Here is a 26,668-nt window from a genome sequence, read left to right as displayed (position 1 = left end):
TACCAAACTCTGCAATCTATTCCAAGGGAATTAGGAAGGGAATTAGGCATGGAATGTCTGAGAATAAATTCCACACAAGAAACCGAAAAATTAAGGCATGGTTTCCCAGTATGAACAGTTTAGTTATTCTTTCTCAATTAGCAACAGGCAATGCTATCGACTTTTAATCCCTAGTGTAGACAAAGGCGTTACTTAGCTATTAACTATTAACTTGAAGGACAGCTCTGGAAATGCCTGATAACAGAAATGGTGTATGCCCAGACCTGGAAAAAGTACTTTCTGCTGGATGCAGCAATTGAAAACTCTTTTTGTCTGTAACTTCTCTTTGCTTCTAACTATGAAATATGCTGTTGTACTTTAAATCCAAAAAGACCCCAATTACATGCTATACAGAGACAGAACATCTAAAATTTTAAGACCAGTAGGCATCAGAATCTTAGCAATTCAGAAATTAACAATTCCAAAAATGTGCAGCATATATTTAAAGTGGTAAAACACAAAACATAACTTAGGAAAAAAAAATCACAAAACCAAAACTCCTGGGTTTTTTTTTTATTTCACCAGTTAACATTTTTATTGCTAACATATAACAAAGCAACTTCTGAAGAGGAGTGGTAATAATCAAAGCCACTTGATTCTTTCATACAGAAGAAAAAAAATGTATTAACTGGGAGTATGTCATAAGAAACTGGTTAATTGTACTTTATTAAGTGACTCTAACCAGATGTTACACACCAGCCAATTAACTAGACAATGATTTAATGGCTTTACTCAGCTGTAATTATAGAACAGAGATTAACAAAACTGCACTTAACATAGGAAGGTCCTTCCTTAAATTAGTTTCACATGCCATTAAAGCAAGCAGCTTTTGAGCAAACTGCAGTTGGTATATTATTTGCAATTACTGCTAATTGCTATGAGCAATGGTTGCAATATCTCTGGAACACATCACTTACTGACACTGATTGAATGTGGCAACTTCATGCCTAACAAGTGTACATGCTACTGATGTATCATTACTTGTAAGTGACTGACAGAAGTGTTCTACCTTTATAACTGGAAGTACAATAGGCACTTTATCTCGCATAAGGGTAGGTCTGTACTTTTGTTCATAATAGGCCAGTTTATGTGTGCAAAGGTATCTAAAGTAGCAGTTAATCCTGAAACAGTCTCCGCTGGATCAGGGGATTATTCATGTAATCAAGCACAATACAAGCACTCATTATCAGGCACTCATGCAGCTGGAAGAGCTGAAAGACTGTGACCAACACATGGGATGCATGATAACCTGCTTGTGAGGGAAAGGTCTCCTTTATACACCACACCATCTGGAATTAGGCAAGACAATAATCATTTCACTCCAGTGACAAACACATTTGAACTGTCCATGCTGTAGTACATATGTGACGTGCAGATACCAGACACATGCTGGCTTTGAAAGAAGAGCACGCTTTTTTCTATGTTGACTTCAGGGAATACATAATCAGAGAAGAGAGACATTTTCAGTCTCTAGGAATGATGATGCAATTCCTGTTTGTGCCATGTCTACTGTAGTAGATAAATGTACAGCCTCACAGGCTACAGCAGCAGGTGGGGGATGCACTGAGCTGTGAAGACAAGACCTGGAGAAAGAAAAAATTCCCGTTAAAGAAAAAAATCCTACAGATTATTCAAGACTCAAGCATAGACCTGACAGGGAATTTGTATCATTCATATTGATTAGATACATGACAATGCTTCTGAAGTTTTTTTGAAGATCCATGTTGCTGCTAACAAATCCTGATCACTACAGCCTGTGTGAGATGGGTAGGAAGCATTCCCATATGTTACCACAGGATTACCTGACCAGTGTTAACCTTGGCACCAACAACACTGATGTCAGTGCAGATCTTCAGAAATCAGGAGTTCTGGCACTGTCCTTATGCATATGAATGGGCATCACATACAAAACAAAGCAAAGAACTAAGAGGAATGGAGTAAGGTGTATAAATGACAAACCACTTTAATAACAACTATGGGCTAATGCATTTTTCAAAATGAAAAGCGTAATATCTAAGGACATCAGGAGTCAGACTTCACTTTGTAAATCCAGTTCCAGACTTTTACTTATTGAGGAACAGTTGGAACTGCTGTCAGCAACCACACTAGCAGGAATTCACACCCTGAATTCCATCCATGGTGGAAACATAATTCCTGAGACAGCAAACATGTGGCAAGCTGGTGAGCACTTAAATACAGTGGCACTCTGTGACAGAAGCTTACAGGGACCCCAAGAAATAATCCAAGACCATTCACCTGACACCATGGCAAGATCAGCCATAGCTATGTCATTACTGACAAGTTTGTTTAACCTCCTCTTGCAGACCACCCAGAAGCTGCATTCACAGCAATTTGTTCCCATGCCTCCCTCTCCTACAGTTCAGAAGCACATGGCCATTTTGTACATGTACCATTGGCACTACCAACAGGAGAAAGTTGATCTTTACATAGTGGCATTTTGTATATTTGCATATTATGCTTCTTGGCAGAATATTCTCTGTCAGGCTAAGCAACCCACCACTAGAATGCCCTTTTTGCAGTTAGATTAAATAGATCCCAGTTTTTTCTTGTCAAATTCCACTCTCTTTTTCTCCTGCTAGGCCACATCTATCATGGAGTATAGTGTCTAAAACAGGACCATGGTTTTACAACTAGGTAGGGCAGAAGGCTGACTTCAAACAGGTTTTTTTCAAATTACATTCTTACTCAGAAATGCTTTAAATTGATGGTAAATTATAACTAAAAGCACATTGTTTATTTCAAATATTACAGATACTTGTTTGTGAGCATTGTGAAGGGTCTTATCACAACTGATATCTGGGGATTCCCTTCTCTGCCTACTGCTGGGATGGGGAGTTTTAATTTCTGTTAATGGTTCTGTCTGATATTCCTTGGAACAGGAGAATGGATTCAAAAATTTCTCTATACATGGGATTAAGGGCCTAAAAGATACTTGCTGACTTATTAAGTCCTTGTCCCTTACAATACATCACTATCAAATTTACACAATGTAATGAGATCCTTAATGATTTAATTTTCTCTCTCTCCTTTTGAAAGAAGTCTGAAGTGGAAGCTCAGGGTCTATCTTCTCTGCACTCTCTCACAAGTGGCTCATACTTATACATGATTCTCCAGTACTGTCTCATATCTCAAATCACTATCCTATCACTATGAACCTAATTGGTTTGACATCGTTTTGAACAGTACTAATATCCATCTGCCACATTTTTGCCAGAGAAACTGAAATAATTGAAAAGCCTTTCTCACCCTGACAGCCCAGGGAACCCCTTCCTCCTGTAATAAGACCTCTGTCAGGAGTCAGCTACTTAAGAAATCAAGACAGTAAGAGCCCCTTCTTCCTCAAATATCAGAGCTGACTCTGACAATGTTTTCAAAATCCCCCAAAACAACCAAGACTTAAGGCTCAACTTTACCACTCTACTTACTGCTAAGGGAAGCCTGAGATCTGTTCATTTAGTTACTTAAGGAAAAAAATGGGACCATGGAACCTTTAATTCAGAATTTTGATTGCAAGAACTGATTTGAAATTTAGATAACCACAAACAATCAAAATAAACCTACTTTCTTCAGCCCTATATAACATTAATTCCTAATTTGGTTCCTAATTCCTAATTTGGTTTCAGAGCACCAAACAAGCAGCTTAACCAATCAAGGCTATATTTCATAATCCTCAAGCTGGAGGCTCCTGACCTTTCAAGGGAAATATATCAGAAGACTATTCTTGTAAATATGCATATTGAAACAACAGCAAAGACATAGAGTTTAGTGAAGAGGTTTTACATGTATGTAGGCATTTACAATTATATAATTTGCATATTTGTTTTAACTTAGAAAGTAAGACAGTTATGAAGTTACTGACACTGCTTGAAGGATCATGAAACATAAATTAATAAATCTCCTAAAATTTTTAAACATGTTTTTATCATGGCCTTTAGATAAAACAATTTTTTCAGGCCTTTTGAATAAATTTGGGAAGACAAAAAATTAGCTCTGTACATAAGCAAAGTGCATCAACATTTTGACAGCACATAAAATTCCCATTAAATCAGAACACTTCTGTACTAAAGTCCTGGTTCTATTCACTGTCTTAAATCCTTCCTTTATTAAGATAAGCCCTACACATTTCACATGCTTTGCCAGTAATGGCAAAGATACAGAGGACATCAGCTGAAGCAATGGACAGCATTAGTGGCCACTGAAAGCACCCTTAATTACAGTTTCTAACCGCCCATGATGCCTAAACCAAGAATGTTGTCAAGAAAATCTATCTGAAAAGAAAAAACACATGAAGGAGGACTGCAAAACTTCAGGCAGCAACATCACATACCGTGCCACAGAGAATGACAGGAACAATATAAGGCAGACAGCAGCCATTGACCCTAATCCAACAGCAGTCATGTATTGCAGAGTGGGTGATACATCTGAAAGAAAGTATCAAACAATTCAAACAAACCAATCAAACAGTGAAACAGTTTGATTGCAGCCTGCTCATAGCTGAAGTATCACAACACAACCCAGATACTGGACATACGGCTCAGTTAATGAGAGTAATGGAGCTGATTACCTAGGAGCTACCATCCAGCTGAGGAATAAAGATAAATTAGAGTATTAAAAAAATAATTATTGTGATAATTTTTGGTAAAATATGTACCTGCCCTTGTAGTACTATAACACCAGCTTCCATCAGCAAATTACACAACTCTACAGAAGATGCCAATCCTCCATAAAAGTTACAGAATTGTCTTCCCTGCATATTGTAGACCACATATCATGAAAAACCCATAAACTTAATTTTAACTTTTTTGTGGCAGAAGAAAATGTGCTTTTAATATTAGTGTTATTTTCAGTTATTGTTGTTGTTCTTTGACTGATTTTTTAAATCTTTAAGCCAATATAAAACTTTCTTAAAATAGGCTCCCAAAATTTCACATTTCTGTGTTTCAGATCCTTTGTGCACAAAAATTGCTGTAAAGATTTGGATGTGATGCAAAGAAATAGCAACAGTGAAAACCAGGAAAAATGGCAGAGTACATTTTAGAATGGATTGCTGAATCCACTGGAATGGAATAGTAAAGATCAAGGAAAATTTTCTGTCTCTAATCTTTTCAATCCTTGAGGTCAACAGATAATGAATGGCAAAAGAAGAAACAGCCACAGCAATTATTAGCTTATGCTGCCAAGCAAAGCCATGACAACTTCAACTTTTTTATTGAAGGAAAAATTGACTTACTTTTAATTTGTGCCCAAACAGCACAGGACTGTCTTCTTACCTAAAAAAAAACCAAAAAACAAACAAAAAACCTACATAAAAACCACTGTTTTCCATGAGAAAAATTTATTGTTAATAAAACCCTCTGAATGATCAGCCATCGAAAACAAATTATTTGGAAAGGAGTTTGTTATTTGCTTGGTACTAGCCTCTATATTGTCTTAAAAGATTATAAATTATAAAAATAGATTAGACATAGAACTTTGATGAAAGGCCGGCTCTAGCTTTTATCAAATTATTCTTCTTTTATTTTTACAATCTTCCGTCCATGGAAGGATCTTTGACATTGTTTTGATAAGGGTTCAGAATTTATGAAATGTGAAGCTAAGACTGAATATGCTATGTTAACTCTCTCCATGCAGAACACGTATGTTAAAATCAAGTATCTGATAGCATGTCTTACAAATACTAGATGTAGCATTTTCTTCAGTTACGATAGCATGCTTGGTAATTTTTAATAACTGTAGAGAATACTTACAATTATATAAATTTTTATCATGGGTCTGCTTTTGCAGACTTGTTAATCAAGTTTCATGCTTTTTTAAAGTAAGCTTTGGTCTCTGTAGAGCATTTTCCCCCAGCTCTTCATAGTCACAAATACACAAAGTTCTATTATCTATTGTGTAATTACTGTGAAGTGTATTTTTGTAGTGCTTCCTGCTAAATAACTTTCACAGACTTTCACATAATACATACACAATATATGCATTTTTCATGTTGTAGCAAAGTGTGTATTATGTTGTTCTGAATAACAGTACATTTGAGAAAGAAGGTTACGGTTTGAAGCATTTGGATAGAAGGATGAAGGCACATTTTTGTGATTAATCTCACTTCTGTGTATCTGCATGCTGAATTGTGGAATCTCAATGATTCTTAAACCCATTATTTATCAGGAATTTTATGGTTAATTAAAAAGACAAAAGAGTAACAAGAAAAATCTTCTCAGAAGTGAGAAGATAAAGGGGTGGGTTTAGAAACCCAATTAAATGCCACATTCTGGGGCATTGGTGTGAGTGCCAGTATTTTGAAATAGCTACCTTTACGACATACTCTAGTGTGCAGAACATCAGATATCTCCTGCCTGTCAGGGAAGTTACAGATGTCTCATGAATCTCAGAGAAACAAAAAATAAATGGAAAGTAAAAACCTCACAGCAGACACCTTTTTCAAGACCTCCAAATCTGAACAATGGAAATATGAACACGATAATATATTAGGGATATCCAGAAATAATGTTAATAAAAATCAAAATCAAGCAATTATTTTACAGCATGATGATACAAATTGAACCATTTTTAGTATGAAAGGAGACAGAAGGGACCCTTAAGGATGCCAGAATATGAAAGAGAATAATGAGAACGTTAGGAGCCTATTACATCTGTTTCTAATTTTTCTGTATTCAAATGGAAATGTGCTAACAAGTAAAAGACACTTCAGAAATGCTGATTTCACAGGTATTAAGAATTGAGAGCCAAGCAATTTTTTTACAAAGAAGACTGAGCTCTTGAATCCAAATGCAGTGACTCAAGTAATCACATTTTTAGAAAGTCTCAAAACCCAACAACCTACATAACATAATTCCAATTTTTTTCAGCCTTATCATACCAGCAATTGCACAAAAATAAAAGGGCGTGACACTTGAAGATAAACCAATACTTTTCAACCAGCAGTCCAAGTTCCATTTTAAAGAAGCAGAGCTGCAAACCAAAGCAGTTTGGCATTTGCAATCCCAGTAATGATTCATAACTGTTGCATGTAAATTGTGTATTTCATCAACCAACAAAAGCCATACATGAAAGTGTACATGAGGGAGCTGATGCATTTTTAATGGTAAGAAGCAAGAGTGACCTCTACAAATAACTGTAATATTAATCTGTCCAATCAGTGGCCTAGAAAATACATCTGCAAATGTCAGCAGTGAAAGATCAGGAAATAATCCATAAGAAAGAGAAAGAGTAATGTAAGTTAGATGCAGCTTCATAAACAGCTGGTAAAGATGTATAAGAATCTGCTTTGTTTTATGCAGCAAAATCCTCCACAAAAGTAAAAGAAGTTAAAATACTCCAGTATTAGAAAACACTGAGGGTAAAGAGCTAGGGAAGCCTATGCATAAAGCCCCAGGATAACTAAACTAATGCATTTAGATGTATTTAGTAGTGCTTGAAGAGGCCAAACTTGTATACTTCTGATTGATTAACAATCCTCCTCTACAGAGCACATTTTTCTATGAAATACAGTTCATTGTCCAAATTCCAAGATATTTTGGTTGTCAATTTAATATTATTTATGAAATGAAATGCCTTCTATTGCCATTTTTCTACTTTTCCCCTCACGCAATTAATTAAAAAATTATGACAAACAACAGACTTGTATCAGAATCGGAAATCACTTCATCTCAGCTATAAAAATTTCTCAGACTATTGTTAAATAGTACTGCACAGATTAGTAGGCACCAAAACCATCTTAATTCCTGCCCTTGTTTTATTTCACTGACTTTGAACTGAGGCAGTTACAGGTAAAAGGTAAATCCTTTTACTCTAGAAATACATTTTGATAGTAATACACTACTATGAAAACAATACTTTTTAATATGCATAAATGAGGATGTTATTCACTATTTCTTAACAGAAGCTGTTTTAACTTACTGAGATTTGTGTGTAGTCTTCCAAAATTGTAGAGAATTATTTATAAGTGACTCATGGATCAGTTTTTGCATGCCTCCTTGCTTTGTGCTGTATACACTAAGTCAAAAAAACTTCTATTTTGATGGCAAAGTGAGGCACTCTTTAGGTGTTTTGTTCTTTATTAGAGGTTCCTTAGTTCAGTTTTTGTATTTGACATTCAGGAACTGTATTGCATGCAAGGAGTTATCCCCTGTCCCATACAAGAAAAATTTTCTACTGCTGAGACTTATGTTATAAAAAAATTTAAAACTGTTGACTCCTGAGATAGATACAACTGGAAAATTAGACAATACGTAGATTTTAGAAACTTTTTGTTTCTATTTAAAAATACATATTTACTTTGAAATTATAAAAAATTGTAGAGAATTTACTTTGAAATTATAAAAAAATTATTATAAAAATATACTTTTTTAAAAGGCCTTTCTCAATGGATCTGGAGCTGACATTCTCTGCCTTTTGGAAGGGAACAATACATAATAAAATATATTTTTCCATGTCATTTGGAGAATTGGTATATTTTATTATAAAATACTTAATTAAAAATTAAAATGGGTGAATTCATCATTGCTAAGGAGTGATTTTCAAATTCTCACACTGCTCTCTTTCAGTAAATTCTGCTCCAATACAGACATCTTCAATTACTGAGGGCAGAGATGGCCATTCATTTTTAATTATTTTCCATTGTTTGACTTTTGGCATTCAGAGTTGCTTCAACATCACAATGACATAAGTACCATTAAGGAATTTTAATAGATATTTAAAGAGCTTCACATTTAATCTAATTCTGTCAATTAGGAGATTCTTGAAGTGTCATAAAAAATTTAATACCCAGCTAACATTTTCATCTTTTCCCCCAGCAACATTTCATTCAAGAGGTGTAAAGAAGAGGTATTAAAACATCCATTACCTTATTCCACTCACTTATTATTTTCAAAAAAACACAATACTCTTCTCCCAGCTTTAAAGGAGCATTATAAAACTTCCCATAATAATGTCTGTCTCCAAGAACAATTGACATATTATCAGCAACATCCTTTGCCGGAAATTCAGCTGCTACATATCCTTTAATGTCAGTGGTGTTACTAAAGAAAGTTGTAGCAGCAAAGGAGTCACAAATAAAAGTGCTTTGCAAATCCAGAGGAAGCACAATCACTTGATAAAGACTAGAGTAAAACAAAAAAAGAAAAGTAAATATTAGCCCTCATTTCAATTAAATAAGCATCAGATATTCATTAATCCATACTGTTTTTTATTCTATTTGTAGCCTCTTAACTGTTTTTATTAACACTGACCAATACAAACACTTCTTACACTAAAATATTTCTCTTGTGTGTTCCACTTGAACTTTAACCAAATGCTCTGCATGCACTGCTTAGCCTGGGTCTTCTCATCACATTCATGTTATTGCTACATGCTCACTGATGTTCAGAAGAACATAAAACTGACATACTTCAGACTATCTCCTCCTCCTCCTCACACTGAATTTCACCTGTGAAATAATATACCATTTTCTCCAAAAATTATTTGTAAGTTCAAAGAAACAAGACTTTTCCTATTGAAAAGAGGAGAGGACAGGTACCATTTAAAAAAAAACAAACCTAATCAAATCTGTCCTCATACCTCTCAAAACAATGTTTACTCTATCATATTCAATCATAGGAAGACTATTCATTAAGGTTGTTACACCAGTCATTCCATGAGAGCACTAGCTTTCAAGTATTTTCTGCTTCAGTGTAATATTGAGTTACCTTTTCCTTCTGTCACCAACAGCACTCAGTAAGGGGTAAATCCTTTTACTCTAGAAATGCATTTTGATAGTAATAAACTACTATGAAAACAGTACTTCAGAATTTGAAAAAATGAGGACATTTTTCACTATTTCCTCTGGTTCTGGGGGGAAAGATGTGATGTCTGCATAAGTTAATTGGAAAAGAAAAATCACCTCAGTAGAGGTGTGTTTGTATCCATCAATAAAGATCTTCTGTAAACTCACTGTGGATAAAGGGAAAAGACAAACAAAATCAAACCACAAAGCCAGTGGTGAAAACTCACAATTATCCAAACTAGGATTTTGTGCCAGAAAACAGCAAAAAAGCTTGAAGCTAATGATTACTCTGCTAAGGGGAGAGAAACTGGGAGGTACAGTTCAAGTTTTTTCTCATTGCTAAAAATATAATCTTGCTACCCAAAACAGTTCTAATCTGTATGTAACATGAATCTGCAAAATGTTCTTTGGAAGAGTGAATAGCACAAAGACAAACCTGATTGGTCCATTTTGATCTTCTGCTTTCCGGAGTCTAAGCAAAGGTGCAGAATCTTTAACTGCAACAAATTCTACTTCTGGAAAAGGGGGATCTGAAAAGTGAACAAACACTGTGGTTCAGAAAGGTTTCAGAAATATTTCAGGTATCAGTTCCTAGTAACTTTTCAGTTCCTTTTTCAATTGCTAGCTAGTTTTCCTGCGAAAACATCCTCAGTTGAGCCTTGAACCCCAAACAGCTAGAGTCTGCAGGCAATATAAACTGGCCAAGAAAAACAAAGAGCAAATATGATCATGATGGTCTGGCAGCCCCTGTACTTCTGCTAGCTGGGAAAAAGAGAGATGCCCAAAAATGTTGGTTGACCACAGATAAATGAGCCATGAAAACATTGTTGGAGGAAGCAGTATTATTTACTAGACTAATTGAAATGGTCAGGGAGAAGAAAACTATGAAACTGTGCATAGAGCCCATTGCAAGAAATACAACGGTTTGAATAAAGGAGAATTTAGTAGTGCCAAAAGTAAGACTAAGGCAACTTCCATAGATACTGTTCATAGTCAGGTAGAAACCTCCAAGCCCTTAAATTGGATTTCAATATGGATATAGAACTCTAATCTGGTTTAGTGGGAATTTGCATCAAGGCCAACGCTGAACAAATAGTTCTTCCTCTAATTTCAATGGTAACGATGACAGCTGCACACTGATAAGGAAATTACCACTAGTAGACTGGAAGCAAAAAGAAAAATAGATTCAGTGTGTACAACCAAGGGGGCAGAGTGTGAAGCACAGACATCATCTAGCCCAGAAGTCTGAAAGAACTTGCACAGGTAAATACAGGTACAGCTAGGCTTTTTGAACACCAGTGTATCAGGCTGCTGATGTGATATCTGACTGAAGAGCAACAAATGTAGTGCTTATGTACGGAACATCAAGGCTTCAGAGCTAGAAAGAATCATCAATATAATGAAGAGAAACAAGAGAAAATCAATGCAGATTTTCCAAAGTGACATCAGGCAAAATATTGCTGAGATGTATGGATTTTTCAAAGAGCTGGAACACAAATATCTGCACATATCTTTTGAAATATAGAAAATCATTAGTTTTGCAGGAGAAAATGAGGCTTGTTAGAAAAACTGTCAAGAGGGTAAGTAACTGCTAAAAAGGGAGCTAGAAAATCATGTTGAAAGCAGAAGTACTGGAGTGCAGGAAGGTTATTAGAGGTTAGTACTACTAGCATTTGTTAACAATCTTGGTGCAAAATCCCAATATGTACAGATGAATTTTGCTGCTCAATGTTAGAAACATAGAGATTTTCCAAAAGGAGAACTGAACCACCCTAACAGCTGCTGTTGTTCAAAACTGGGATTAAATTCACCAGTACAAAACACAAGGTGATACACCTGGGCTTCTAACATGAATTTATGCAAAATATTCTAATTGCCTTTGAGTAGTAGGAATGGCATATTACTATATCTCAGAAAGAGTGTTAGGCACCAAAGTGACAACAAAAAGAGAAAATCTGGAAGGCTGCTCTAAAAGGCATAAGAATCAGGCTTACATGACACTAGAATAGTAGCACCTGAGATACACAGGGCCCATGTGTGACCATTTCATGGTGCCTGAACTCCCAATCATCAGTGTGACAGAGCTGTGCGAAACCAGCTTAAAGAATACAAGGAAGAGATGGATAAAGAAATCTCTGACATGAGGATTCAAAATTTTGAGTTTGTAACATATGAAGAGAAAATCTGAAAGCTTGTATAACCTCTGCTTTAAACACATATGAAACTTATGTGGGGATACAGTTTTAGCATGGTGTGCCCAAAATAAAGCTAACAGGCCATACAAGCATCCCTAGCAAGAAAAACCTCTACCCCTTGACAAAAATCATCCTCAGGAGAACCTCGTAAAAGCTTACCTACCCAAACAAATTGCTTTGGTAGCTTTCCCTTTACCAGGTTATCTTCAAAATGGCTATGGGCGAACTAACAGTAAAGAAACCAGCTATGAATGTTTAGGATTTGAATCACAGTAAGATTTATACAGTGGTCAACAGCTTCCTCCCCAGGGAAAGCAGAGGGGCAGGCACTCTCTGATGACCAATGACAGGAACTGTGGAGATGGTCTGGATTTGTGTCAGGGAAGGTTTAGGTTGGCTATCAGGAAAAGGTTCTTTTCCCAGATGGTGGCTGGGCACTGGAACAGGTTTCCCAGGGCAGTGGTCACAGCACCAGCCTGACAGAGATCAAGAAGGATTTGGACAATACTCTCAGAAGGATCTGGACAATACTCTCCGGCACATGGTGTGACTCTTGGGATGCCCTGTGCAGGGCCAGGAGTTGGACTTCAGGATCCGCGTGGGTCTCTTCTCAGTATATTCTATGATTCTCTGAAAGCAGTTGCTTTACAAGGACTTGCTTCCCTCTAGAAGTCAGGGCAGAAGAACCTTTCTGAGAGTTTTCCGAGTTGATGAAATGTACTGCATGGCTGCCTGCAAGAACAGTCTTTGCTCCTGTTCTTTTCAATACATCTGCAGCCGCAGATACTGTAAAAGGTATAGGCAGAATTTCTATCTGAATAAAATAAATTAACAACTAATATTTGACAGCCAATCTTTAGGCCCTTTGCACTTTGCAAACTTAAGCAAACAATAATTAAGAGACAGAAATTATCTCTTAATTTCAGTGGTTCCTTAGCACAGACACTGTCAACAGAGAGAGTGACAGGAAAATATATCTCTTAGGGTGGTTTTATCTGGTATACTCCTTCTATCTTCCTTTCCTTTTGACATTTAGTATCACCACAAGACACTATTTTTAATTTCTCTAAAGAATTTTTCAATTTCCCAGAAAAACTTGGTAATTTCTTCCCTAATGCCAGCTAAAATGTGCATTACATGCAATGGTCTTACATTGTTTTTACAGATAAACAGCACAAGAGGAAACAGATGTGGACTCAGATGACAAGAAGATGCTGGCTAAGGTCATAACAATTGATTTTTCTGTTTTCTATAATCTGACAGGGAAATACAAATAATGAAAATAGGTGGCCATCCAGAAATGACAGCCCTAGTAAGTGAGCAAAAGAGAGAAGAATCTGAAGAAACACATAGTGCTGTTAAAAGATGGAGTCTTTTGCTATGTTTAGTTTCTGGTAAAAATACTAGTTATTAAAACCATCAAGCACACAGAAGACAATCTACCTGTTTTAATAAAAAGAGTGAACAGTTTGCAGCAAAGTGAAGGAGTAATAATAATACTACTAATAATATAATAGCTTATAATAGTCTATAATAATTTAATTTTTGCTTTGGTGATCAGAAAATAAACTTCGAAGGAGTTATTCCATATGCAGTACTTGCCCACTCCAGCTTTTTTAATAAAATAAGAACTTTGCCAGAAATTAAACACCTAAAAATATAATTTTTTTAAAAAGTAGTCTGCTGAGAGGTTAACATTATTACCAGATTTAAAAATTTACATTTTAAAAACACTGACTTAACACCACAGAGAACAGTTGGAGGGAAAAGCGGAATACTACAGAGAAGTAAGGACTTGCACTAGGTGAAGAAATCAAGGCAAGTAACCCTGCCTTTCTTAAAGAATTAATTTTTCTATGTCTTCACAAGCAGAACAGACTAATATATCTGTAGCAACACCAGGAAAACAGAGCAAAGCATAGCAAGAAATCAAAGTATATGCCTAGGTTGTCCCATTCCAAGCACATCCTTGTCATAGCAGTCTTATGGATAGTAACACTTGAACATTTAATATAAAGGCTAATTTTCTACAATAAGAATCCATCTACTGATTTTCTCTCTGAGCCTGAAGGCAAGCTACAGGGAAGAAAGTACATGCCAGGAAGTGTTTCCTGCTGCAGCAACACTGAGAATCGTCCCACGCCTCAATGCTGGAGCCAAAGCCCGCTTGGTGTTACACTGCAAGGGCAACAACAAAGCTTTAAAAGCAATAACGGAATTGAACAACAAAGTTCAAAATCACATGGCAAGTCTTCACCAAACTTGACATTTGAAAGAATCCAAATCAAAGACTCTTCTTAAGGCCGGGTTTTAAATAAAACAACCCGTTAGTGAAACAAGACCAACGATCTTTATTCCCTGCACACAAGGGATTTCTTTCATGTGATGCCTATATAACTTAGGCCAAACTTGCAAGGTTGCAAGGTGCTTATATTGCTTGAGTTATAAGATATCAATATAACCTGATATATATATATATATATATATATATATATGTATATATAACCTGATATCAGTATAACCTGAATCATAACTTTCTATATGTAAGTAACCTGAAACATAGCCTTTTATGTCTCTATAACCTGAATTCTAACTTTTTATCCTATATAACCTGTTAAAAAATAACTTTCTATACAACGTAATGGCTAGTACATTGTTAACTAGCTGCTAAATGCTGAATAGACAAAAAAAGACGTAAAAACACAGCAAGTAGATAGCTTCAGAGATAGATAAGTATAGTACTAATGAGAAATTGGCAAATGTAAAGCCAATTAGCCACAAAACAAAGAATTTAGACCGGGTAGGACCAGACAGACCAAAGAACACCATAACGGTGCATGCTCCGAAGACAAAGCTGGAAAGTTCAGATGAGAAGAAAACTTTAGAAGACATCATCAAAGACTCCTGCTGACCCCCAAACTGGAGAGGCACAGGGGCAGGGCAGAAGAGCTTTTTATAACCATGAGATCATACAATGCACATTAGTTCTGGCACATATGTGATGATGTTGTAGTGACATAGTGACACAAAGCAATAATTATGTATGAATACACCAGAGCAATCGACAAGGTGAGTTAGGTAGAGATCTCACCACCAGCGCTGCAATAACAAATACCTACTCTATGGACACCACTCTGTGGGGATTGATTTCTAGCCTTTTTTGGGCATCACATGGTCCTTTGAGGGCTTTATGTCCAAAAGGTTTTTGCTGAATTTTAAAACAAGTAAAAAATACTGCTATAAAAGTGAAACTAAAGTAAGGCAGAGATATTAATACAATAGAAAACATTGTTTACTGTTTGTATTACTGTTCAAAGAGTAACTAACTTTACATATTTAAGTAGAATTGTTCTAGTACAGAGTGAGAAGAGATTTTTCAAATATAGAGGAACATTATGTAAAAAGAAGGAAGGAGGGAGAATAAATAAATCAATACCACATGTACAGAAAAAATAATTTAGATATGCTTTAAAGACTGGTCACTTCTGGAAATCCCACTCATGTGATTCCCTTTGCTGGCTGTGTCCTTGTTCTCCTGCTGTGTGGCAGAGTGTCACGGCAGGCTGTGGATGGTGAGGAAGGTGTGCATGCAGCGGGCAGCAGCCGTGCAGCCGCAGCCAGGGCGCTGCCAGGGCCGGGCCCAGCCCCGCTGCAGCCGTGGGCCGCGGGCCGGCTCCGGCGGAGCCCGAGCTCGGCTGCACAAAGGGCCCGAGCTTCCCTGCACAAAGGGCCCGAGCTTCCCTGCACAAAGGGCCCGAGCTTCCCTGCACAAAAGGCGTTTCTTTCTCCCGGCGCCCAGCAGGCCAGGTACGCGGCCCTGGGCAAGGAAAGAAGGCTGGAAGTGGCGAGGCGTGCTCCAGGGGACCTTGGCTGGCCCCTGCCAGCAAGGGACCGCCACCCTGCCCTCAGCTGCGGGCAAGAGCTCGCAGGCACACGGCCCTCAGGGAGCCGGCTGGCGCCCGTCGGTGTGCTCTGTGTGGAGCAGGGCCTGAAGGGGCCTCCATTCTGGCTCTGGAGACCTCTGGGCCAGCAGCTTTACCTGTAAAACTACATTTGCCCGCATCTCGCTGCTTCTTGTACGGATCGTCTCCAGGGTGCCTTTCGGTCGCCTGACTGCTGCCATGTGATGCTGCCATGATCCCCATCTCCTGGCTCGTCCCTGCCTGGCCATTTCTGTGTTCATTTCTGTATTAGCCAGGAGATGGGGAGCCATTTCTATGTCTCCTGCTCCAGTTCTTCCTGCAGCACCTTTCCCTTGTGATCTCCAGAAACAAGCTGAGGTGTGCTGAGTGCTGACGTCTGCTGCTCTGCAGACCCAAGGGGAGGTGCTCAGGGTCTGGCAGCAGAATGGGAGCTCGGTGCTGTGGGCTCAGGTGCTTGGGTTAGGGGCCTGCGTGGTCCTTCCACAAGAGGGAACCTGACAGCCTCCTAACCCCTCAAAGAGGCCTGGACTGGGACACTGCTCTCATCCCATTTGCTAAACTGATGACAGGACCTTGCCTGGGTAAGCAGAGGGGTGCAGCATTGTCCTGGACTCTCAGGGTGAGCACCCAGGCTTACAGTGCCAGCCATTTCCTACATCCCCTGCCTTAACTCAGCACTCTGCAGCTCTCCCTTCCTCCTGGACTTTGGCCGAATGTTCTTTGCACAACTTGGAACCGCTTTAATGGATGTGTGGCACAGGAGACTGGCCACACATGCATATGTTCATATGCACCAAGATGAAGGCACCTCACACTACCTGGCCATGGGAGAGGAGGAAAATTTGGTCAGGGAAAACTCAGCAAGGTGCTTTTGGTGCTTTCAACTAGAAAGCCTGACCGAAGACAAATATTTACTTTTCATTGTTTCTCTTCTGTGAGCAACCCACCCAAAGCAAACAGTATGGAAATCAGAGTTCTATACCTCTTGCAAAGCACTGGCAGTAAAGCACAGACTGTGTCACCGATATCAATTGCTTTCTAAACAGAATAAGAGAAATTATCTGAATGTTCATGAGTTCACAGAGACTCATGAAAAATTCTTACTATGGAGGAGTTCAGAAAAATTATAGCAAAGTGCTGTTCATATGAATTTAATTACCATGCATTTAAAAAACCTCTGCACAAAAATATGAAGTGTATGTATATGTATGAAATAATTTACATGTCTGGCAGCTGATTTCCCCCTCCATGTAAAAAAAAAAGTTATCATGCTCATGTTTTCATCACTACTCTTCCCTCATTACATAAATCAGAAACTCCCTTGGCAATTCTCGTGCTCTGATGCTGCACACTTTCCTAGGTAGTTTCTCTGGAGGTACATGATGCTGGTACCCTGGTGCTCTCAGAATAAGAGCTTTGAGATCACCACACCTCCAAAAGTCTTTCACTTCCTCACCAGAAAGTAGATTTTAGGTTTTCCCTCCTTTTCCAGACCTTGAAGAACTCCCTTTATGAAATAATGAGTATAAATGTTTTCCATCCTACATCAGATCAGAACAATAGTCTAGCTTTTATGTGCATGTGTACATCCATAGGCAGATGAACAAATTAGACATCACAATCTAATCTGTAATGTAGTACATTTTCCACATGCCAAGACAAAGGGCTCTAGAAGATTATTCTTAATATATGATGGAATACATTCTCCTAATTCAAGTAACTTTCTAGACTCTGTGCTTGTGAGTCTACTTTCGCACTCACATGTTCATATGAAGACAGAGATGAGACACAACCCAGGTATGTGGCCTGCAGGTTAATCTTGGGCTAAACCAAAAAGAATAGTAGCTGAGAAACACAGGAAGTACTACAATTATCTGAGGTACACAGACTCAAGGTCAAACCTAGTCAAAGCCCCTGGAAAGAACATGTACAAATATATAAGGAATCGCAGCATGTGTGAATAGCGTGCCTTAAAGCAAACTCAAAATACAGCTCGATTCTAAGCAGAAAGTCAAGACCACGAAAAGCAATGAAAAATCCTAATTTAACCTAATATTATTATTTTACAAGAAAGAAATATAATCAGTAACTCAGGCTCAAAAGATCTATTTCTAGTGTCCAGAAACACTTTTGGTCATACTATGTCTTAAGTCATAGTAGTCTGCTCTAAACCAAAAAAAAAGCTAACCAGACTCTGTAAACACATAGGCATTCATGAGCCCCCAAAACACCAGAGTTTTCATAAAGAATCTACCCAAAGCAAATCCCAAACACAGATTCAAATATCAATTGAATTTTAATGTTGCTGAACTGAAAAAATTACTCTTCTTCAGAACACTAGCAATGAAAGTAAAATAGACCTAGCTCCTTATTTATTACTCTGTTTTTCAAACACTTGAAGAAATGGTTCATTCATCTTCATTTCATATGTAAAAACAGGTAGTGAAATTAAGAACAATGCCTCCGCAGAGCATACTTTAATAAAGGATATTCCAAAAGGAAAATGAACAGAGCCATATGTAAGTAGTATAATCACAAGTATGCCCACAAGACACTTCTTCTCTGGAAAGGGACATGAGATTCCTTGCTTAAAAGACAATTTTGCTACCATCCTTTTACAGCTACAATATAATCACTGCCTAATAATTTTTGATAATTGACTCAATATCCTAATTCCAGTCGACAAGCTGTGAGAGTTTCTTTAAAATAAGACAACATAACAGATTGTGCAAGATGCCTGTTACAATGATCCATGAAGCATTTGCTAGACTGCGTTTACCATCCACAAGCTGCCAGGCAAAACCAACTTTGTGTCAGCACTGAATTATTTTTTTAGAGGATACTACTTGTCAGGGACAAAAACAGGTTTTTAGGTCTAAGTTCTTGGCTTGTTTTCCTTTAAAAATAATATTGACATAAAGTATTCTCATTCAGGATGAATATGGCCATAGATATAGATATTCAGGATATAGAAATAACTTCCATTACAGACATTCATAAATCTTGGTTTTTTTAAAAAAATTACCCAAACTTATTATTAGCATTTATATACTTATTGTATTCTGCAACAGTCTAAAAATTTACACAATCACTATCCTTGTCAGGAAATTAGGTCTGTAAGGCAGTAATCATTCAATTGTCTGGGACATGTCTCTTCACATGTCTCTTCAAAACTCCACAGTTAAGATTTTCCAAACTCTCAAAATGTAGAAGGTTTGTAAAAGTCAAGGAGACACAACATCTGGATTTGCTCCCAGCTGTGGCTACCAACCAAGTGATCATGTACCTCTTCAAGGATGGCATATGAAACCTCAAAAAACCCATGAGAACATAATCAGTAAAAGACTTTTCTAAGTCTCAGTTTCCCTAGAGCTTCTGTGCTTAAGGCATGTCTTGCATTTTTACAATACCATTTAGCCGGAAAAGCAAGAGAGCTAATAAAGCCACTTTTCAGAATTAAATTGGCAGATAAGTTGAGATCATTCCACCCACCATGGAAAATGCATATATGATTACAAAATAACGGAACAAAATAGAGATAAAAATAATAGTTGAAATAGTTCAAATAATAGTTTAAATTATAGTTTTTATATAAATTAAGCTGCTTGCGTAGGTAACACAATCCAATATATAAGACACAGAAGTCAAAGCAGCATGGCCAGAAGACTTATTTCAGCTGGATTCTTTTAATCTTAGATGAGATAACAACACAACTAATCTTATTTAAATTCCATTATTGGGCAGGCTTTGCCACAAGATCATTATTGGCTTTTTAGTTTTCTGCAATTTCTGCAAAAACTTCAAAAGTACATACTTTTATGGTTTTTTTCAGTGGAAGTCAGAAAATAAGAAATGTTTTCACACCAAGTTTTTGATAAAGACTCCTAATATGACAGAACAACACCTGTCTTTTATTGCTTATTGAGTAAGATAACTACCAGGTATAAACAGGCTTGTGTAGTAAAATCTCCTTTCAAAATGGAAATAACCTAACTTTTATGCAAAGACCTTTCCTGCGTCTATGCAGATGCTTTTGTTTAGCACTAACTCAGCAGAGAGGAAAATATGCCAGTTGCCAAGACACCAACACCATTTCACACAGCACCTGCTGCAAAGTGTTCTCTAGAGCTCTGCTGAGTAAGTGACCTGATGCAATCCTGCAGAACTGAGGAAATACCACAGGATGACAGAGTAAAAAGTTTTTCCTTTTCTCTGAGTGTGTATTCAAAAATTACCACTATCAACAAAATTCTGAGATATCTTACTAGCTTTTCAAACAAAGACACATGTACTCATGAACACAAGGGCACTACTTTTGAGTGACAGTTAGGAAACTAGTGAAAAGGAATTGCCAAATCATTACTGTAATTTCATTTAAAAAAAAAAAGAAACAAACAGGTAATTGCATATCTTAAACAACAGTTTTAAGAAACAAGAGATGTTTTACCTTTCATGAAGCTTAAAACCATCAAATTTACTATTGAAAATACAGCAAAGTTATCAATTTCAAAACACAAATTTCCAGCTCTTCCTGAATAGTCAGAAGAGAATTGATTCCATCTAGTGGCCGAACAGAGTTACAGACGCTCAGAGAGCTTTCATGTTCCTTGCCTATTATAATTTGTGTCCCTGACAGGACGAGAGGTACCATCATCAAACACTGCACTGCACTTCACCTTATACAGAGATTCTGACAGCACAGAGATGGTGAAAACTGTTCTATACACATCAAGACCCATAAGATGTTTCTCATCACGGCATTTTAGTGACATACGTCTTGCTAACTTGTGAACCCCAAGGCTCTTCCTTCAGAAGCTTATTTGCTCAAATGTCTTTTATGTTTTGTATTCTGCCAATTAGAGTCAAAAGTATCTGTATGAGATACTTGCAGATTCCTGTACTCTACTTTGGATTCTTGCAGACTTTAGTGGTATATGTTTCTGTTGTCATAAATACCCATACAAAGTGCAGTTGAGCTATTAACTCCACTGTGGGGAGACGTTTTTCCTAAGAAAAAGCCTCAGCCTCTAACAGGGTGGGGAATTTAACCCAGCTGTCCTGGATACTTGTCTTGTGTCCAAACCACCAAACTGTCTTTTCCCTGATGTCCCAAAATGACACATTTACCCTCTGCACCTCAATTTTTCTCCTCCTTCTGGCTCTGAACTCTACAAAACCCTGAAAACAAACAATGGACAGTTTTGAGCATGGAAAGAATACTTTGGCAACCCACCACACGACACTGAGATCATCAATGCAGATTCACTTGAGTCTCTTACACCCACTAGGTGCTTTTGTAAATACAAAAAATAAATGGCAAGACCTACCTGTAATTTGTGTTGTCATAGAAACAACCAGTGAAAAATTCAAAGCTACCATGGAAATAGTAATAGAGTAATTAGTGCCTGGTTGCAAATCTAAACAAACTTCAGGAGCTTGTTTGTGTGTGGAAAGTTCGAAGGTCATTTCATGAAGGAAGTTCTTCTGATACCAACGCTGGCCTTGCACGTGAAACTGTAACCAAACAATCACAGCATGAAAACTGAAATGTTATAATACAATACTTGCATTCAGCCATCTCATGCTCTTAATTAGAAGAAACAGCAGAAGAGAGCACTGCTCATGATGTGTCAAAATTGTAGGCATTGACAGTTACTCAAATTCCAATCCTTCTAAAAATCTTGATCAGATCTGATATGTTCCTGGTTCTTTCACTTCTCTTCCTAGTCTATCCTCTTTTTTATTAATTTCCCCTAGACCATATTTCTTGCTAACATATAGGCTCACTTTTATTGAAGTATACCCTCCGGGTGAATTATAAAAGTAAGTTCATGTGAACACCTTTCCAGTTTCATCCTGAAGATCAAGACAAAATCAAGTTATTTTGACCCACAACAAAATGCCAACTACACTCTGGGATGTCTACAGACACCTATATCTCCAGGGAAATTTACAGGCTCATGGGTTCTTTTTTTTCTGTTTCAGTAGGATTCCCTGTTTTATTGTTGAAGACTGTAATGATCATGAAGTCAGTAACTTAAGGTCTCTACTGATCAGATGATTTCTCTGTTAATAAAAACAAAATGCCTGCTGGATATGAATTGTGCATTAAGTTTACTTTAAATATATCCTATGCCTTCAGATAATCTCTTACTGTGTCCTGGCACAGAGAAACTTGAGACAACAGCAGGTGGTCAAGCGTCCTGGCAGAAGTAGCTCATGTAGGAATTCTCCACTGGGATAAGGACAGACTTAAGACGTACCACAAGGCAAAGAAAACTGACTCAGTGGAACTGGAATAAAGCTGTGTGAATTGTTTGCCTGAACATGGCAAATTTGAAAGTACAGATAAGAAGAGCAAATTAAGATTAATATGGGGAAAATAAGCAATAAGCAGGGGACTACAAGAGAGCATGGTCTGTCTTTGGCTGCTGTGCAAGATTATTCTTTGGGGTTTTATGAGACATTATTATAAGAAGGAACACTGTGAACAGTGAGTGTTTGAAAAATTAGGTTTTTGATTGATAAAAATTGCTTTTTAGATTCAAAATACTTACTGCGTATTTGTCTTCCACATCAGTTCCCCTGACATTTCTCCTCCATTTCAAGCAGGTATCATTAAAAACTAATACATTATTGAAAGCTTCCTTTACTGTAGAGACAATTAAAAAAGAGATCAACTTACTTTAAAAACTCTACCTCCTTCAACTTCATTGAATATGAGTAGCAGAGAATAAAATTTCTTAAAAGTTTTAAATTTCCTTCTCTTCTGAGAAAGAGAGGTAGGCTATTATTTCTTTTTGAATGAACAAACAGGATAAGTAAAGCATGACCATTTTCCAGAGAAACCAGCTTTTGGAAAAACCCAAGCATGCTATTCAGGAAATCTAACACACGATTTACTTTTGCTTTACTACTTTACAAGAAGGTTATAATGACAGAAAGATCAAGGGTTCAGGCCTCCTGATGTAAATAAAATTATCACAGAAAAATTTGTCATAGTTGATGCCCTTTAGGAAAAAGCATGTGAGCATACTTTTTGTGGATTCCAAAAGCAATTATTGCTCAAGGTCTGTCTCACCAGACTTAGTATGTCAGAAGACAAGCCAAAGTCTCCACGACTAAAATACTACAGAAATCCACTGTTGGAACATGACTTCTGTACAGTTGCTGATAAGTGCCAGAACCCTGTTAATCACTGGTAAACACAGCAGCATTGTCTGTAATGCTTATACCATTTAGATTAGTATCACATAGCCAAGCAACAGGAAAATCTCCTACAGGCAGAGAACCATATTTCAAGGCAAAAAATAGAAACCAGTAGGCACTGTACCATGACGAAAATTCTGTACCAATCCTGCCTCAGCCAGAAGACAAGTCCTGAAAAAACTAATTTGCCAAATCTTTCTGAGGGGTACTTTTTGACACTGCTGTCCTTGCTCAAAGAGTCAATGGCCAAGTGAGCAGAAAGAAAAACATCTAGCAGAAAAAGAGGATGCTGACAGTGTCTATATGCACGTAGCCAGCATAAAGAATTATGAAGTCTAGGAAACAGCCCCTTTTCCTGTCTGTTAGACTCAAATCAGTGAACTCTGCAGCACAGTAAGTTCTTTTATAAGCAGATAGAATACAAAATACAACTTACCCTTTGTCTGAATTGCTACTGTAACTGAGACAGTGATGTTTGTAGAAGAAATGGTGGTTATATTCACGATATAATTACTTCCAGAGTCCAGATCTAAACACACCTTTGGGTTATCTTCACTTGTACTGATGTTAAATATCATATCTTCTGAGAATATCTTCTCATCCAATCTTTGGCCCAGTATATGAAACTATTGAAACAAAGACAATAGTGCAATTTGTTGTGGCTCAAAAATTCAGAATACTAGTTTATTTAATCCTGTAGGTTCTTAAAGGGAACACAGGATTACACCTGTTTTAGAGTATCATTTCAAGGAAAATATATGGGTTTTTTTACTAGCTATGGGATGTCTTAATAAACTAGACCTTTAGTTCTTCTGGCTGTTAAAATTATTCATATTATTACATATATTTCTACAACAGACAGAAGGAACCTATTATGGAATCTAATCCAATCTATTAGGAACCTAATCTATTGTGGATCCTACAAAGATCTCCAACTCAAATAGTAATGTGTGAGCAAATATTGTTTCTTGTTTACAGCACACAGATAAAAGGTGCATCTACTTGTTACTTTCTTTTCCTTTTGCTAGTTTTTCCCCCTTGCCCCACAGAAGCAGTAGTAAGACAGAACGCCAAACAGTAGACAAGTTTGTCTAAGATTGTCCCAATGCAGTGAAAAAGAAACATGTTGCTTGTATGACATGAAGGGACAGACAAAGCTCACCTTCTCTGGCTATTCTGAAGTGTCTTTCAGATGGCAGAATTCAGGAAAAACATGTGAAAAGAGCACATTATATCAGAGATCCACAGCTTGCCAGTTACCATTGGGTACATAAAAAACAGTTTTGACCTGTCAGGGGAACTGGGAAGCTGTGTTTTCAATCTCAGCAGTGCTCAATAAAAGTATACAAACTAAAAATACTTTGGTTATAACATAGGAGGAGAAAGATGGGTAGTTTTCCAAAATTATTGCCCAACCTTCAAATGTTTTCCACATTAATGTACTTACCCCTGACATCCTAAACAATCCCTTTTATTTTTTTTCCTTACTTATACATACAAAAAAAAGGGAAAAAACCCAAAACCAAATAACACACACACACAAACCCCTTTCTTGGGATGTTATTGTGAAAACATGGAAATTCTTATCATGCTGTTTTGGCCTTCAATAACACTGACCAAACATTTGTATCTGAGAATTTATGCCCTAAGTTTTATTCTTATGTTCATTGAGTTAAAAAAAAAAATAATAAAAAAAATAAAATTAAAAAAAAATTAATTTAAATTTAAAAAAAATTAAAAGAGAAAAAACCCAGTCCTTACAAAGGCTGTTTTAAATTTCCAAGAAAAATTGTTCTAAAATGTTCAGATATACATTAGTTGAAACTTTTGAGCAAGGCACACTATTTCAGTACACCTTGCATTTTTAAGACATGTTATATCCAATATCTGCAAGTGAGACACAGTCTAGTTGAGATGCTTGTCCAAGACAGGGACAGAGCTCAAGTTCTGCAGTGTTTTCTGTGGCAATGTGAGCTTGAGCTCTTCAATGGAACTTCACTAAACATAAACTTGTGCTGAACCTCTTACAGATTCAAGCAGGCATTTAGGTGATTTACTGGAATGAGACCCTGAACCATGAGTTTTTCACTTACCTTTAGGTGAAATTTTTTTCTTTCCTAACACAGCCAGTCACCTCCTGGTGCTCCACTGGGAAGACTGAGACAAACTGCCATATCAACAAAACCCACAATACAAATATCCACTGCTGAACCAGCAGATATAACCAGGACAAAGTTACCCCCAATCTCAAATACTTCCATTATTACTTACTGTGTATGTTTCCTGCATTCCCAGTCTTCCAGTTTTCCTTTGCCATCTCACACATGTTTCATTGAATATGGATAAATTACTAAATAATTCCTCCTCTGTGACCAAAAGCATGAACACAGAAAGAAAATTATTACTTCTCATGCATATCTTATGTTTGGAGCAATTGTTTATTCCTTAAATTTCTGTGGTTTGGTCTTGGAGTTTTTTTTGTTTTACTTTTTTGTCCAAACAGGAAAAAACCTAAGAAGGTAAGCACATGTTAGGTAGAAGGCTTTCTCTTAACCGTGTTGGTTCCTAAAATTTAAAATAACAGGCTAACTGAAAAAGCATGTCCTGAGCTAAAGACTGTGAACTCTTTAAACATACAGCCAGCATTACATAAACTGACCCAAGGAACTTTTAAGAAAGCTTCCATGTTAGACTGGAAAAGAGTTTATTTGTAGTGGAATCAAATTTTTGGTTCATTAAAAAGTGACTCAAGTCACTTTTTAAAAGGTGTTGGCATTTTTTTTCTTGTTGTAGAATAAATAAAATTAAATAACACAGCAGAACACTTTTCAAAATAAACAGTAGATTAAAACAATGGAGCCCACAGAACCAAGCATGTAGGAAGTACAGCTCTAGCAACCAGAGATACATCCCTCAACACACATCTGTTAATTTACACACTTAGAAGAGCAGGCTTTCTCAGAGACAAAGCACAGCTAGGAAGGTCAGCTCATTCATGCTTTTTTCCAGCAGCTCTCTCATTGCTGTCATTAGACACAGTGCAGTTGCTCTCACATGAGGAGATAAGATTCTCACATAGCTAAGAACAAAGCTCCTTCTGGTCACAACTCAGATTGACAGTGAGCATACTTACTCCTTTACTTCACCAGCCTTCAAATTGTCATTCTTTTGTCCTACTATCATATTTTTTTATTATATTCACTATATGACCAAGGTCATACCAACCCAACCTGATATAGAATCTAAGCTGAAAAACACTTAGTAGCTGCTGAAAAATCGACAGGTATTTATAGGACAGCATGCTGGATACTTCAGGGAATATTCACAAAATAGTTAGTGTATTGTTCTGATGTTAAAGCAAGCACAGGTCAGGGCACTCTTCCTCTGTATATAAACTTCATTACCATCTAACAGGGGCCTTCTTGTAGCATGTGGGTATCAAGCTGGCACTAAAATAAATCAGTACATTATGAGTTTCTATCATTCCATATTTAGGCAGCTAT

The 26,668-nt window shown here is 37.1% G+C and overlaps 1 protein-coding gene across 1 annotated transcript in view; it reads right to left on the bottom strand.

Moving 5' to 3' along the window:
* Nucleotides 1–190: 190 nt before the first annotated feature.
* SUSD1 (sushi domain containing 1) overlaps nt 191–26,668 on the bottom strand; it is a 40,976-nt gene continuing 14,498 nt past the window's right edge. The window contains exons 8-16 of the mRNA XM_064403881.1: nt 25,437–25,531; nt 23,602–23,791; nt 22,514–22,608; nt 21,284–21,470; nt 10,275–10,368; nt 8,921–9,176; nt 5,291–5,330; nt 4,388–4,481; nt 191–1,622 (exon numbers count right to left, since the gene is read on the bottom strand). Of these exons, the coding sequence (XP_064259951.1) occupies nt 1,484–1,622; nt 4,388–4,481; nt 5,291–5,330; nt 8,921–9,176; nt 10,275–10,368; nt 21,284–21,470; nt 22,514–22,608; nt 23,602–23,791; nt 25,437–25,531 (1,190 nt within the window). The 3' untranslated portion in view covers nt 191–1,483. The remainder of the gene's footprint in view (nt 1,623–4,387; nt 4,482–5,290; nt 5,331–8,920; nt 9,177–10,274; nt 10,369–21,283; nt 21,471–22,513; nt 22,609–23,601; nt 23,792–25,436; nt 25,532–26,668) is intronic.

This window comes from Passer domesticus, chromosome Z (genome assembly GCF_036417665.1).
Source record: "Passer domesticus isolate bPasDom1 chromosome Z, bPasDom1.hap1, whole genome shotgun sequence".
Lineage (NCBI taxonomy): Eukaryota > Metazoa > Chordata > Aves > Passeriformes > Passeridae > Passer > Passer domesticus.
The sequence above is the reverse complement of the archived record's forward strand: the minus strand, read 5'-3'. Positions and strand labels throughout refer to the sequence as shown.